Here is a 14912-nt window from a genome sequence, read left to right as displayed (position 1 = left end):
ACCACCTGTCAGTTTTTTTCAGTAGAGGATTGTGGCAGGTAGCTCCACTCTCCGGCCCGCTCCAATTCTCTCCATAGACAACGTGAATGGAATTTCATCACATTGCCACAGCTGAGCACTGTTAACGGACATTAAGCCTAACAACGGATAACTAACAAGAGTTCCTAGTTGTTTGTTTCTCATTTCTTTCCCATTAAACCATGCTAAATCTAGTGTATTTTTCTCTTCCAGCAGAACAGGTCAGGTGAAAACAGTGCATTCTCCTCCGTGGCTCAGTTCCTACAGACTGAAGATGGTGAGGGGCACTTTTATTAACACATTCTATCTACTATTTTATTTGATTTTATTAGATTTTATGCAGGTATAATTCTGAGCTTTTCACTGTATTTGCTAGCTTCTTGCAAAAGTTATGTTGATATTCTCTCATAGTGGCAGAGGCAACTTGCCATTAAGGACCTCACAGCTATAAGGTTACCTCACAATTTCACATTGTGTAATTCAAATCCTGAGAACTTGAAAAGCAAGTACGAGACAACTAGTTAGCAACCGCAAAGCATCATTGTGAAGGCTTTTGAAAGAAAAGAATTTACTCATGAAATAAAAATATCCAAATCCTGAAAACTCATTTCTAATCTGACAACAAATTAACCAGCAGTTAAAATAGCTGTAAATATGGTGGGAGGACAATATTAAATAGGTATTCAAATTAAATACATTTTTTGTCATGTTTCACTTGTGCATTCTCCTCAGATGTCTCATCTACAAGTGGGTGGACAGGATAGAAGCATCATATTCAGGTGGGCAATTAAAATAGAAATGTAGCAGCTCCATCTTACCCTCTCTCTTCATCTTTTTCTCGTCTTTCTTTCTTTCTGTCTGTCCATCTGTCTATCTGTCTACCTGTGATTTACGTTCTTGTTATATTACCCTTTGGAACATTTGAAAGAAAAGTCAAGACACAGTTCCAGATGCAGATTAATTTTATTCTACTGAACAACAGGCATGCTTAGGGAGACACCATTACTCAGGCAGCAGGTGGCTCAGAAATGAGAATTCACCAGTGAACTTCACTCTTCATCGAGCCCTTTCTGAAATATAAGGAGGGGGAAAAATAGAAGATAAGTAGTGAGGTGTATTGTTAATTGAAAAGTAGGGTTAGGATTAGTTATTTTCCATTTGTCAACAATGTAACTGATTAAACGGGTATTCTTGTATTGTAGGCCTATAGTCCCTTTGGAGAAGCATTCTAAATAACATAGCAACAATACCCAACGCCCTGACAACTTAGTGGAAGACCAGCACCTCCTTGTTATAGAGACCTGGTGAACCTACCTGAACGCATCAAGAACTGTACTTTTTAAGAGTCAATATGAGAGATTTTATGACACCCATTTCAGTTTGCTTTTCACACACTGAGTTTAAAATAAGGAAGTGTAATCTGATTGGTCCGAAGGTCGGTGCAGACTATCCCTTAGTGTGAACAGCCTGAAGACTGCCGACTCTGGACGATTTTTTCAAACATGTTTGATTTTGTCAGGCCGAGTCTGGTCGGGCTCGTCTAGTGTGAAGCTGCACAAGACTCACCAAGACTGAAATCTGAGAGTGACACTGGCAACTACCAATGGGATTTTAGATACAGGGGGAAGAAAAAGAAAATGAACAGGACAACAACAACAACGCCCATTCACGTAGATAATTCCCAACTCCATTTGCTCCATTCGATAAATTGCTATACAATTTCATTTGGAGGAGTAAGTCTTACATAAAATACTATGAAATGGTAGCATGCCTGGAAAGTTGACCATAGTGTTTGCAGTGTTGACAACAACAGGTCACACTAGGCACTTGAGCTGGAATTACGTGGTGGACTCCTAACATGGCACTAGGGGGTTTTAGAATGCTTCTCCAATGCCTCTATTGTCCTAAGAGTAGTTGCTGGAAGTGATAGACTCACCAATTCGTTTATGTATGCCGACTAACAGTTATGTGTATACCAACCTTTGACCCCACATCACGGCTCTTGGCACGTAGCTTGTTGACCTGAGACTCAGCAATGTCAGCTCTCTCTTCAGCCTCATCCAGCTCATGCTGAAGCTTACGGAACTTAGTAAGATTACTGTTGGCCTGTTCCTCCTGTTCAACAGACACAATATAGCTCATCCTTAGCACCACATTATGTGTTTTGTAATTGCATGAGTAATGCAATACAGTCTGAATTGGCTAGATGGAAGTCTGGCATTTGAATTGCACCTCAGATTCACAGTACTTACAGCCTCCTCAGCAGCTTTCTTGTAGGATTTCACCTTTAGCTGCAGCTTGTCCACCAGATCTTGAAGACGGTTCAAATTCTTACGGTCCTCCTCAGTCTAAATAGTACAGAAAATAAAACAAATTATTTTGTTTCTGAAATAGGTGTTATTTGCTTAAACTTGTTGAATTTAACAGTCGTAGAACCAAATTGATAGATACCTGATAGGTGAGCTCCTTGATACGTCTTTCATACTTTCTTATTCCCTTTACAGCATCGCTGGCCTTTCTCTGTTCAGCTTCCACCTCATTTTCGAGTTCCCTGACCTGCAGGATGTAGATAGTGTAAAGGGCCTTTTACACGTGATGCGACAGTTGCCTGGTCCTCATTCATTTTCAATGAGAGGTGCGCAAGGAGACACGGAGTGGGTGGATTAGCAGGCGGATCGGGACACGGGCTTGCTCTCGTGAAAACGATACGAGTACGTGTTCGTACTCGTATCACGCACACACCTGCCCGCCCACCCGCTCAGCCAGAGTTGAATTGTCTTAAACTTTTTGACACCGTGACGCGGAGTTTCACCACACAATTGATTATCAGTGGACACCATGTTGCCTGACTAGTGAAATGAGAGTTTGTTCTGTTGTCACTGAGTTTGAAAAATGGAGGAAAAGTTGATTCTTGAGGTCTGTGATTTCCCAAAACTAAGCAGCTACCGGATGAGAGAGCCCAAATTGTCGGTGCAAGAGTGGGTGTATCAGGTATGTACATTACAATTCAGTAGTTATATATGGCTATGTAAACAAATGCAAACGTTAGCTAGCTAGCTGTCGTTTTAGCAGCATCTTGTGGACTACACAGCTGTGCATTGCGTCCGTTTCTATGTTTACCACGCGCGGAGCACCAGCTGTTTTTTCCCTTCACATGAGGCTTGGTGAGTGCTGCGGAGAGGCAGCGCGAGTCCAAATGCGGCTGTCGCATCCCGTGTAGAAAGCCCTTAACAGTGATAAAAGTTAACCAAAAGCTCTGTATCTCTTTTACAGACAGATGTTTATTTATTTTTTTGCAGTGATGCTATTGTTACCTGATCCATATTAAACACTCACCCTGGCCTCAAGCTTCTGCAACTGCTTCTTGCCCCCCTTCATGGCGATCTGTTCAGCCTCATCCAGACGATGTTGCAGGTCCTTGATGGTTTGCTCCATGTTCTTCTTCATACGCTCCAGGTGAGCACTGGTGTCCTGCTCTTTCTTCAGCTCCTCTGCCATCATGGCAGCATCAGTAATGGCCTTCTTGGCCTTTTCTTCAGCATTTCTGCACTCCTGCAGAGCCTCCTCTACCTCAGTTTGAAGCTGGGATGTATCGGCCTCCAGCTTCTTCTTCTGGTTTATCAGGCTGGTGTTCTGGTTTTACATTAAAAAAAATATTGTAGAATTTGTCTGTGATGTGAAAATAGTGAATATGAAATAACCTTGCTGAAACTAATACATAATCACTGTATATTACCTGTGAGTGCAGTAGCTGCACCCTCTCACTAACATCCAGCAGCTCTTGCTCAGCAAGTTTGCGTCCTCTCTCAGTTTGCTCTAGAGCAGACCTCAGTTCCTCCAGTTCAGCTTGCATCAGGTTGTTGCGTCTCTCAACCATGGCAATGTTCTCCTTAAGATCATCATTGGCTCGAAGAGAGTCATCAAGTTGAAGTTGAGCATCCTGGAAGATGAAGCATTTAAAAGATGTACTGTAATAGGATAATACATCCCAACTTTTCTTTTTTAATCAATATTCATACCTTTAGATGAGCATGAACAGACTTCAGTTGTTTCTGGGCCTCAGCTGCCTGCCTGTTGGCCTGGCTTAGCTGAATCTCCATCTCATTGAGGTCTCCCTCCATCTTCTTCTTCAAACGGAGGGCCTCATTTCTGCTGCGAGTCTCTGCCTCAAGAGAGCTCTGAAGAGTATCCACAGTTCTCTGTTGGTTTCTCTTTGCTTGCTCCATTTCCTCCTCTTTCTCGGCCAGCTTGCGCTCAATATCAGCCTTCACCTGATTGAACTCAAGCTGGGCTCTGAGAATCTTCCCTTCCTCATGCTCCAATGTGGCCTAGAATGAGAAAAATTATGTTGTCAATAAGAATATGTAGCTGAATTTCAACAGCTTTTAACCAATTGCAGGTACAGTGCATTCAAGTTCATAAGGTCTGTCATCAGAGGGCACAACATACCTCTACTTCCTCGAGAGTTGCTTGAATCTCAGACTTCTCTTGCTCCAATTGTTTTCGAATCTTCTCAAGCTCATGAATACTCTTTCCACCCTCAGCAATTTGCTCAGTGAGGTCAGATATTTCCTCTGAGGATCAAAATGTAAAATTATAAACGTCTTCTCATGAGAAAATGCTTTGAACAAGCTCTTTAATACAGTTACATTTCCTTACCTTGTAGATTCTTGTTCTCTCTCTTCATGGTCTCCAGATGGTCCAGAGATTCTTCATAGGAGTTCTTCAGTTTGAAAAGCTCTGTGCTCAGAGACCTGGCCTCCTTCTGGGAGCTCTCCAACTCTGTTTGAGACTCCTCATACTTCTGCTTCCACTCTGCCAAGACCTGAAAGACAGTATGCATTGTGAATAAAGCATTCACCTTTTACCTGCAGTGAAATAATTTGTAATAAATTGAACCTTGTCAAAGTTTCTTTGCTTCTTGTCCAGTGCGGCAGCAGCAGCATTAGACCTCTCCACATCCACCATGAGATCTTCAATCTCATTCTGCAGCCTGTGTTTGGTCTTCTCCAGAGAGGAACATTTAGCATTCACTGCTTCAACAGCTTCCTCAGCATCCTGCAGACGCTGAGCCAGCTTCTTTCTGGATTATCAATGAATATAATTTCTTTAGGTTGGATTGCTGCTGTAGTATGCAGAGTAGTTCAAGTAAGCCTTTACAAAATGTGTATAAGTAGTACTAAAAAGCAATTAAGGTTTGTCCCTCACTTGGCCTCCTCCAGTTCCTCGGTCCTCTGGATGGCATCAGTTTCGTACTTGGTTCTCCACTGAGCCACCTCAGAGTTAGCCTTGGACATGCTGCGCTGCAGTTCAGCCTTGGCCTCCTGCTCCTCCTCATACTGCTCCCTCAGCAGGTCACAGTCATGGCGAGCAGACTGAACTGCATGGGCCAATGCATTCTTTGCCTGAAATTAAAGCAAGCTTTGTCCATCTCATGTACCAACATTTAATCTTTACCAGATACATTCTCACTGTTATTTGGTTGCTACCTTGACTTCCTCCTCCAGTTGTCTTTTGAGGTCTTCAATCTGTTGAGTGTAGGACAGTTTTCCTCTGGTGAGTTGAGACACCAGGGAGTCTTTTTCCTCAAGCTGCCGTGAAAGTTCACCTGATTTGATGCAAAATTCAAATGAGTACTTCAAGATGTCAAGGCTAACTTCCCTGTTTACGAAATTAACTGTTCATGCTAAATAAAACAGGCATACCATTCTCAGTTTGAAGCTTTGCTTTCTGCATGGTGAAGTCATTGATGGTACGCTGTCCCTCCTCAGCTTTTGTTTTGTATTCATTCATCTGGTCTTCCAGAGTCCTGCACATTTTCTCCAAATTACTCTGAAACAGAAAGCACAGTAATACAGTGCTGGCACAGACACCACTGCAGAGGTATTGGCTTAATAAATCATAAGTATTGAAAAATTAAACTGAGTAGACACTGCTTTGGTTTTTGTGCTCTTTAGATTCAACACAAATACATCAAAGGCCCACAAAGAAAAAATGTAAGTGAAAGAATGAGTAGTACAACATAAGAGACATGAAAAGTAGTTTACCTTAGCCTTCACAACATGTTCCATGTTGGAGACCACATCATCCAGCTCCAGCCTGAGCTCACTCTTTTCCTTCTCCAGTTTCTGCTTGACTCTCTGCAGGTTGTCAATCTGCTCCCCCAGGTCAGCAACACTGTCAGCTTGTTTCTTCCTGAGCGTGGCAGCGGTGGCTTCGTGCTGCAGAGTGGCCTCTTCAAGGTCTCTGCGGAGTTTCTGGAACTCAGCCTCCCTCTTCTTGTTCATCTCTATCTGGGCAGCTGTTGCTCCACCAGCCTCCTCCAGCCTCTCGCTGATCTCCTCCAGTTCTCTGGACAAGTCTGCTCTCTGCTTCTCCACCTTGGCTCGGGCAGCTCGCTCTGCCTCAAGCTCCTCTTCCAGCTCCTCAATGCGAGCCTAGACCAAAAGAAAATGTTGTTGTTCTCAATTGTTGCCTTAATCGTATGTCAGATACGTATACTTTGACCTTATTTCACTTATTTTAACTCATTTAATGTATTACCTGCAACTCCTTCAATTTTTTCTGGAGTTGGGCACTCATTGCCTGTTCATCTTCTATTTTTGCATTAAGGTGGCTGATTTCAAAATCTTTCCTATGGATAACAAAATTTCATAGTTCATTACATGTTGATGGTGTAATAAGGTTTATTCATTATTTAGGATTTTTTTTTCATTACTTCTTCAGCCTCTCTTCAAGTTGCTGCTTGTCATTTTCCAGGTCCATGATACTCTCTTGGGCCAACTTCAGGTCTCCTTCAAGCTTCCTCTTTGCTCTCTCAAGATCCATGCGGACTTTCTTCTCTTGCTCAAGGGACCCTTCAAGCTGTGGTGGGTGATAATGACAATCTTTGAATTGTAATTTATTCATAATTTTCCACAGCAGTCTCAACAATTATATTCTTACGTCATCCACTTGCTGCTCCAGCTTAGCCTTGGCCTTGGTCAGAGTGTTGACTTTGTCTTCCTCACTCTGCAGGTCATCCAGTGTTTGCTGATGAGCTTCCTGTAAGGCTTTCTTCTCCTTAGTTAGCTTGGCAATGATTTCATCCAGAGCAGCCATCTCCTCAGTCAGGTTCTTTACCTATGGCCACACGCATGTTTTATCAAGGATTTAATAAAACAGCTGTATTACGCTGTTATTTGGGACATACAAAGTGATTTTACGTTTTTACAGTACCTTGTTCTCAGTGGCATGCTTCTCTTTCTCCACCTTAGCCAGAGTTAACTCCAAGTCATCAATGTCTTTTTTCAACTCAGAACACTCATCCTCCAGCTTCCTCTTCTTAGCAGTCAGTTCTGCATTCATCTCCTCCTCATCCTCCAGTCTCTCTGTCAGCTCTTTGGTTTTTGCCTCCAGCTGAATCTTGCTCTTGATCAGCCCCTCACATCTTTCTTCGGCATCACAGAGATTATCTTGCTCCTGTTATAAGTGAAAACATGCAGTATGTTAACAGACTCGATAATGTTGTCATTCGTTTTAGTTGTAATGTTGAATTATTTTAAACATACAGCCTGAACTTGGAGCTGCAGGTCATTCTTTTCTTGGAGAAGAGAGACCATTTTCTCCTCTAGTTCCTTCCTACGAGCCTCAGACTTTGCGTAAGCTTCTTTCAACTTGAGGAATTCTTCCTTCATGTTGGCCATCTCCTTCTCAGTCTCTGCTGACTTCAACAGAGGTTTGATCTTGAAATACATCTTCATCCAGGGCCAATTCTTGACCCCCATGAACGCACGGATGTTCCACTGGATCACCAGTAGTGCATCCCTGTGGACAATTGATTCATAATTATGTTGTCATGATTTTTCTGAGACAAATTTTGTGTTTATGAATCCATTTTTCTGCACTTGATTTCAATTATATGGCATTTCCAAAAAAGGGTGAATCTACTGTATATATGAATAGAGTTTTTTGGTCAGTCTTGTACTGCTGTGAGCAAACTATCAACTGGAAATTCAACAGGAAACCATGTTCTAGGTTTTAGAACATTTACATTTCTAGAAGCAAACTTTTGTGAACTGATTTAAGAATTCTAGGAGAAATTTTATCCATTCTCCCCAGTCAGCTAGCTTTACTTTCAAAATATAGTGAGTTCTAAATGAAAAATGCATAGTGTAAAAATTCATCTTGAAGCAGCTGCTCCTGTCGTTCCACTGCTCAGATGCAATACTTATTTATTATTGATAATATTCATACTGCTACTACTAATTTAAGATTGATTGACTTGAACACTTACCGACGTTCCACAATCTTCTGAAACTCAATTCTTGCTAGAAGACCTCGTGACCTTGCCTGGATCCTGGTGATGATTAAAGCTAATCGGTCATCTCGCATCTCCTCTAGCAGACCCAACAGCCCAGCTTTGAAGAACACCTGATTTATAAGCACAGATCAGATGAATAGTAATAATATATATGCTTTATAAAAATGTCTCATTTATTCACCAGTGCCACCAATACTAACCTTGGTGTGCCCCAATTTGTACTGGTTATGATCGATGTCCAAGGAGCCCAGAAGTTTCTCTGCAGCCTTCTTGTTATCAATGAACTGTCCCTCAGGGATGGCACTCGGGTTCAAAATGCGGTATCTTTGTGATGTGTATGAAAGATAATTTCAATTTTATTTTAAGTCTTGTAGAAGCACTACACTACCAAAACATGTACCTCCAAAACATGCAACTCCTTCACTAAATGTGGACATATACTGTATCTGACAATCACCTCTGTTTGAAATCTCCATAGAGGATCCTGTTGGGGAAGCCCTTTCTGCAGATCCTGATGCCTTCCAGCACACCGTTGCAGCGTAGCTGGTGCATCACCAGAGGATTCTCCATGGCCCCAGGAGTCTTGGTCTCATTGGGGATGATGCAGCGTACAAAGTGAGGGTGAGTAGACCTCAGGTTGGTCATCAGCTTGTTCAGGTTCTCCTGTGAGTGAGCCACAGAGGACAGAGGATGTTATCACCACTATAAACAACATACTACAATATAGTAAAATTGAGGACATTTTCCAAATCTGAGAGAAGAAACTCTTGTAACTGATCATCAATTAGCACATAATTTATCATGATCTTACCCTGTGTAAAGCAGATACAGTTTGGAAGGATGAACCTTTCTTCTTGGTACCACCACCTTTGCCCTTGCCACCGCCACCATCTTGAGCAAAACAAAATGTTTCATTTCAGACAAAAAGAATAATATATATATAATATATATAAGTCAAATATACAATAGATATGTACTTTACAAACTGTTTTGATCAGATTTAATGAAAACACCAGTCCCTTTAAAAAAGAAATACAAACCTGAATCAGCCCCTGCATAATTTGCAAAGAGAATAGCTAACAGCTTGAGAGTAGACTTCTGGTATAGTGCAACAACAGTCTCATTCAAAGGATCTTTGTTCTTCACCAGCCAGTTGTTGATATTGTAATCAACAGTGCCAGCATAGTGAATCAGGGAGAAATGGGCCTCTGGTTTCCCCTTGATAACCCTGGGCTTCTGGAAGTTGTTGGATTTCCCCAGGTGGTTGTCATATAGCTTAGCTTTAAAGGTGGTGTCACTGGCCTTGGGGAACATGCACTCCTCTTCAAGGATGGACATGATACCCATGGGCTGAGGAGACAGATAAAAAGGCAAATGAAAAACATGTCATAGCACCGCTTTACAAAGGAAAAAAACAAAAATAAATGGAATGACTAATACTTTGATGAAAGCTGATGATCACATCTCACCTTTTCAATCAGGTCAATACAGGCCTGCAAATCCATACCAAAGTCTATGAAAGTCCATTCAATGCCCTCTTTCTTGTATTCTTCTTGCTCCAGAACAAACATGTGGTGGTTGAAAAACTGTTGCAGTTTTTCATTGGTGAAGTTGATACAGAGCTGCTCAAAGGTGTTGAACTGTAATCACATGGTCGACAGCATGTTCAGCCCATTCCTACTTAAAGTAAGTGGACTAGTGCACATAGAGGATTTATTATTTCCAAACTTACATCAAAGATCTCAAACCCAGCAATGTCCAGTACACCAATGAAGTACTGGCGAGGCTGCTTGGTCTCCAGGGATTGGTTAATTCTCACCACCATCCACAGGAACATCTTCTCATACACTGACTTAGACAGTGCACCAACAGCATAGTACACCTATCAAGGAAAATACATAGAAAAACCTTACAGAACCTTTTTCAGACTTATTGTACTCTATACAATAGAATATACATTATATTGTATAGTTTACTGTGTTTCTCCGACGCACCTACACTAACCTTTTTTGGATGTGCGAGTTTTACCACTTGCTGAACAGACTTATTGTACTCAAAATTCATTTTTTCTTACCTGGGCAACATTTTGTCCCTTGGTGACCCACTCATTTCCTACTTTGACTCTTGGGTGACAGAGACCCTTGATGAGGTCAGCAGAGTTCAGGCACATCAGATATGCAACTTTGTCAGCATCTGAAGAAATAAATGTGATATTAGTTTGATTATCAATGCCTTTCAAGGCCCACATCATTCCTTTGTCCCTCACTCGCCTTTTTCCTGTAGCAGTGGTTCTTGTTGCTTTGCTTCAAAAATACATCTCTCACCTTCAGTGCCGTCAGCCTCTGCTTGCTCTTCACGCTGCTTCTGCTTGAACCTCATGTTGCCATGATGCATGATGGCACCAGTCAACTTGTAAATGCTGTTCTTTTCTTCTTGAGTGAAGCCCAGCACATCAAAGGCATCCTGAATAAGATGTTATAGGATCAATTCTGGCACTTCATCATTTTAATATGAATCATCTCTCTACTAATTCCAGGAATCTCTGTCTGTGAGTGAGTGAGTGAGTGAGTGAGTGTGTGTGTGTGTGTGTGTGTGTGTGAGTATATGTGTGTGTGTGTGTCCTTCGCATATCTTGAGAAGCGTTCGTCCGATCGACTTCACACTTGGTGGGTGTATTGCTGGGGACCCAAGGACGTGCAGTGTCGGATTTGGTGCAATTTGGACACGCGACACGTTCAATATTAATAAACTTTGACTAAACAAGCGAACAGCGAGCCGCTCAGCTCTGTGTCTGAGTGCAGCGGGGGCTGTTTGATATAAACACTGTCACATCACAGCGGGGCGGAGCTTCAGGGCACTGACTGGCTGAGCGGGACAAAGGCACGTGCCCCGTTCAGTTAAACTGCCCGAGAGAGAAGAACAAGCACACGCAGGAGAAAAAAACAGAAGCGGAGGCAGTAAAACTAGCCAATAGGAGCGCAGACACGTTTGATTGGCAGCAGAATCAACCAATGGAAAGCCGTAAACTGCTTCTACAGTTCAAACTCAGTTTAGTCTCACTGGTGAAGTTTCTGTCTGGATTTAAACCATATACGGGCCAAGCAATCGGCCCGTTCAGAACAGGCACGTTTTGAACGGGCACTATCTGTGAGTGAGTGAGTGAGTGAGTGAGTGAGTGTGTGTGTCTGTCTGTCTGTCTGTAGGCTATGTGTGTGTGTGTGTGTCCTTCGCATATCTCGAGAACCGTTCGTCCGATCTACTTCACACTTGGCGGGTGTATTGCTGGGGACCCAAGGACGTGCAGTGTCGGATTGGACACGCGACAGGTTCAGTATTAATAAACTTTGAATAAACAAGCGAACAGCGCTCTGTGCAGCAGCGGGGCTCAAAGCAAGCGACTGGAAGCGCAGTGTCGAGTGTGAAGTTGTTTGGATGAGCAGTTCTCGAGAAAGCTGCAAGCAGCAATTACCGGAGGCCAAGCAATCGGCCCGTTCCGAACAGGCATGTTTTGAACGGGCACTGCACTAGTTGATGTTTAATTGGAAATTGAAGATTCAGCTCACATCAGTAGCCATCAGCTCGTCAGCATCGTTGATGGAGGCTACTGTCGTCTCTCCTTGGGAGATGAAGGCGTAGTCATAGGGGTTGTTGGTGATAAGCAACATTTCTAAGGATGAGTTGAAAAAACAGTCAATATATCATTAAAATATAGTAATGACTCTTACTAGTAATGGCCCTTCAGATTTATATCTCTCACCTAGAAGTTCAGGCTTTTTCTGAGACAAGATCTGGTAGAAAATGTGGTAGTCCCTCTCAGCTTTGAGCTGGAAGGTCACACGAGACTTTTCCAGAAGGTCTGTTAGAAGAATACATTGTTGTTATTGTGCTACATTGACTTTTTAAAGTGTCAGACATGATATTTTTCTAGTCATCCTATAAAAGAAATGTTGTGTACAACTTCAGAAGGTTTGCAAAATCGCTGGTGTCTCTTTTAAGTCTTTCAAGCCTTTGGTCAGCTTTTGATAATTTAATCTACTTTGTTAGGTTAGGTAGTCAGCATTACTTACAAGTTTCAATATCAGCGGAGGCCAGTTTTCCTCGGTTATCAAAATGAATGCGGATAAATTTACCCTAAGAGGAAAAGAGCAACTCATTTGAGTCCAGTTGATGAATTTTAATTTAGCAATTACTATCAGTTTGCATCTTTGTAATCACAGACACACTCACAAATCTGGAGGAGTTGTCATTCCTGATGGTCTTGGCATTACCAAAGGCCTCCAAAGCTGGGTTAGCCTGAATGATTTGATCCTCCAGGGTTCCCTGTTTTTGTCAAATTTACGCAAATTTCAACAAGGTTTGGGGCTAAGCATGTAAAGCCACATATTTTGTTTCAGCTTTTTAATTGAATTGTGATTTATTATTTATATCTTGATTGTGGAATAGTCAGTAATATTCTCACAGTACAAACCTTCTTCTCAGCAGCTGCATCTTTCTTCCCAGCACCTGGCGCAGCAGCAATACTGGCAAAGTACTGAATGACACGCTTGGTGTTGACAGTCTTTCCAGCACCGGATTCTCCACTGGATACAGAAGAGACAGAACGTTTTAGGCAAAGATCAATGATCCTTCACTATTCAAGAGATTTTTGTTGGCTGGGTGACTCACGTGATAAGGATAGACTGGTTTTCTCTGTCTGTGAGCAAGAGAAATATTCAAAATATCACTAACAAATGGTGGTATGGTGGCACGATACAAGAATGAAAGGCTAGTAGATTGTGTACCTGACAACATGTACTGGTAGGCATTGTCAGAGATGGAGAAGATGTGAGGAGGAGCTTCACTCCTCTTCTTTCCTCTGTAGGCAACAACCACTTCTTGGTTGTAGACTGGCAGCCACTTGTAGGGGTTGACAGTCACACAGAACAGCCCAGAGTAGGTCTACGACATTAAGAGAGGGATCAAGGATAATACAGTAGTTTTCAGATTCACAGACATTTTATCAATGAAGGAAAGTTACATTTTTATGTAATTGTCTTACATAGATCATCCATGCTGCATAACGCTCTTTGAGGTTAAACAGCACAGCTGGCTCATGAAGGAAGGTGAACATCGCCATGTCTTCAATTTTGTCAAACTTTGGTGGGTTCTGAGGGTGAACGTCACACTCCTTCACTGTCACAGTCTGAAAAACAACAAGACAAAAGACAAAAATTGACCAAAAATGTTGTGGATGTAAATTAGCACTATTCTATTAAATCCATATCTTGTATCTACCTTTCCAAATTCAGTGTCAGCAGTGGCTTTGTCACCGTCACGACTGGTGATGGTAGCCTTGACGTACTCAACCACGGGGTCAGGAACGAAGCATTCCTTCTTCATGTCAAACGGACGAGTCTGGGCCTCCAGACGCTCCCTGTCTGACTTCCTCAGATAGGAAGCAGCAAGCCCAAACTCCGCCATGGCGACGTCACCCATTTTTCAACCTGTTCAGGATTTACAAACTTTTACCATTAGTGATGATCATATTATCATGAAACAAAGGCAGACTAATTTATTCTGAACCATTATAGGTCACATACAACAAGGAGCCCCCTTGGTATGTCAACACTGTTCATGCATTCCAGCTCATTTCATCAGCATACTACTGCATGTGCAACAATTACATGCAAGTTAGATACTGACTTTATTTGTGGGTTTCACAATTTATTGTCTGACTAAAAGATCTCGACTGAATCAAATAAACTCATCTACAGAGGTGCATTATTTTTATACATCTCATGGTAATAGAGATAAATCAGAAAAATGCTTTGAAATGCCTCCGATGAAATCCTGTATTGGGCCAAAGCTTATTCAAAGTATTTTCCTGCAAACTGTACTGGCAAACTGTGATAGTAGACATTTAAAATTGTCTATTATTTAGTATGCAGTTGAAATCCTCTTGATTGCATGTATCAACAATGAAATTCCAACAATTGTACATCAACACCAGAATTTATGTTCACATTGTCTGACTGACGTTTGGATAAGTAACGTCATGATAAGACTTTTCAGATAGAATCAAATGTACCTTTACCTGGGGGGGGGGGGATTGCACTCCAAAGGAGACCAGGATCTATGCTGACCATTCAAACCATAGAGCCAGATGGAAGCAAAGCATACTGTAACTTCATCGCATTACAAACTACAAATCTGTTTTCACCAGCAAAGACCATGGGGTACAATGACAATATGAATCTTACTCAATCTCAGTCTATCAACTCAATATCAAAACGTTACACCAAAATATATTTTATCGTTAAATCTAAAAGTTTCAAGAGATCTGAAGTAAACTTAAAACATTGAAATATTTAAAATGGGTAAAACATTTCACTCTTCCATCCCATCCCACGTCTGCGGATGTTTTGCTTACCTTTGACTCTCAGCCTTTGATTATCAAGTAGTGAACCCAGTAGCTGACAGCAGGTCATCCCTCCATTAATAAAGGTTGTTTGTCAGCCAAATATGGGGATGAATTTCAGAGAAAGGTTGCACATTAAAAAAGCATTCTCCTAATTGGGCAAGAGATAGTGCTGCTATTTGTTGCTTTCACCTT

The 14912-nt window shown here is 41.8% G+C and overlaps 1 protein-coding gene across 1 annotated transcript; it reads right to left on the bottom strand.

The window, feature by feature from the left end:
* Positions 1-962: 962 nt before the first annotated feature.
* LOC139917821 (myosin-7-like) lies at positions 963-14408 on the bottom strand. The gene is made up of 38 exons (XM_071907019.2): positions 14394-14408; positions 13595-13803; positions 13359-13502; positions 13102-13258; positions 12986-13013; positions 12789-12900; positions 12548-12640; positions 12388-12451; positions 12078-12176; positions 11884-11987; positions 10645-10783; positions 10395-10513; positions 10053-10202; positions 9790-9960; positions 9361-9670; positions 9132-9211; positions 8778-8983; positions 8521-8644; positions 8294-8430; positions 7569-7824; positions 7237-7479; positions 6964-7140; positions 6737-6882; positions 6562-6652; positions 6066-6455; positions 5724-5850; positions 5508-5626; positions 5227-5423; positions 4918-5101; positions 4678-4843; positions 4468-4592; positions 4038-4346; positions 3755-3958; positions 3355-3651; positions 2470-2574; positions 2271-2366; positions 1999-2133; positions 963-1088 (listed from the first exon to the last, which is right to left on the bottom strand). The coding sequence occupies exons 2-38, from the start codon at positions 13793-13795 to the stop codon at positions 1068-1070; spliced, it is 5826 nt and encodes a 1941-aa protein (XP_071763120.1). The 5' UTR covers positions 13796-13803; positions 14394-14408; the 3' UTR covers positions 963-1067.
* Positions 14409-14912: the final 504 nt, after the last annotated feature.

Source organism: Centroberyx gerrardi, chromosome 13 (genome assembly GCF_048128805.1).
Source record: "Centroberyx gerrardi isolate f3 chromosome 13, fCenGer3.hap1.cur.20231027, whole genome shotgun sequence".
NCBI classification, from domain to species: domain Eukaryota; kingdom Metazoa; phylum Chordata; class Actinopteri; order Beryciformes; family Berycidae; genus Centroberyx; species Centroberyx gerrardi.
The sequence above is the reverse complement of the archived record's forward strand: the minus strand, read 5'-3'. Positions and strand labels throughout refer to the sequence as shown.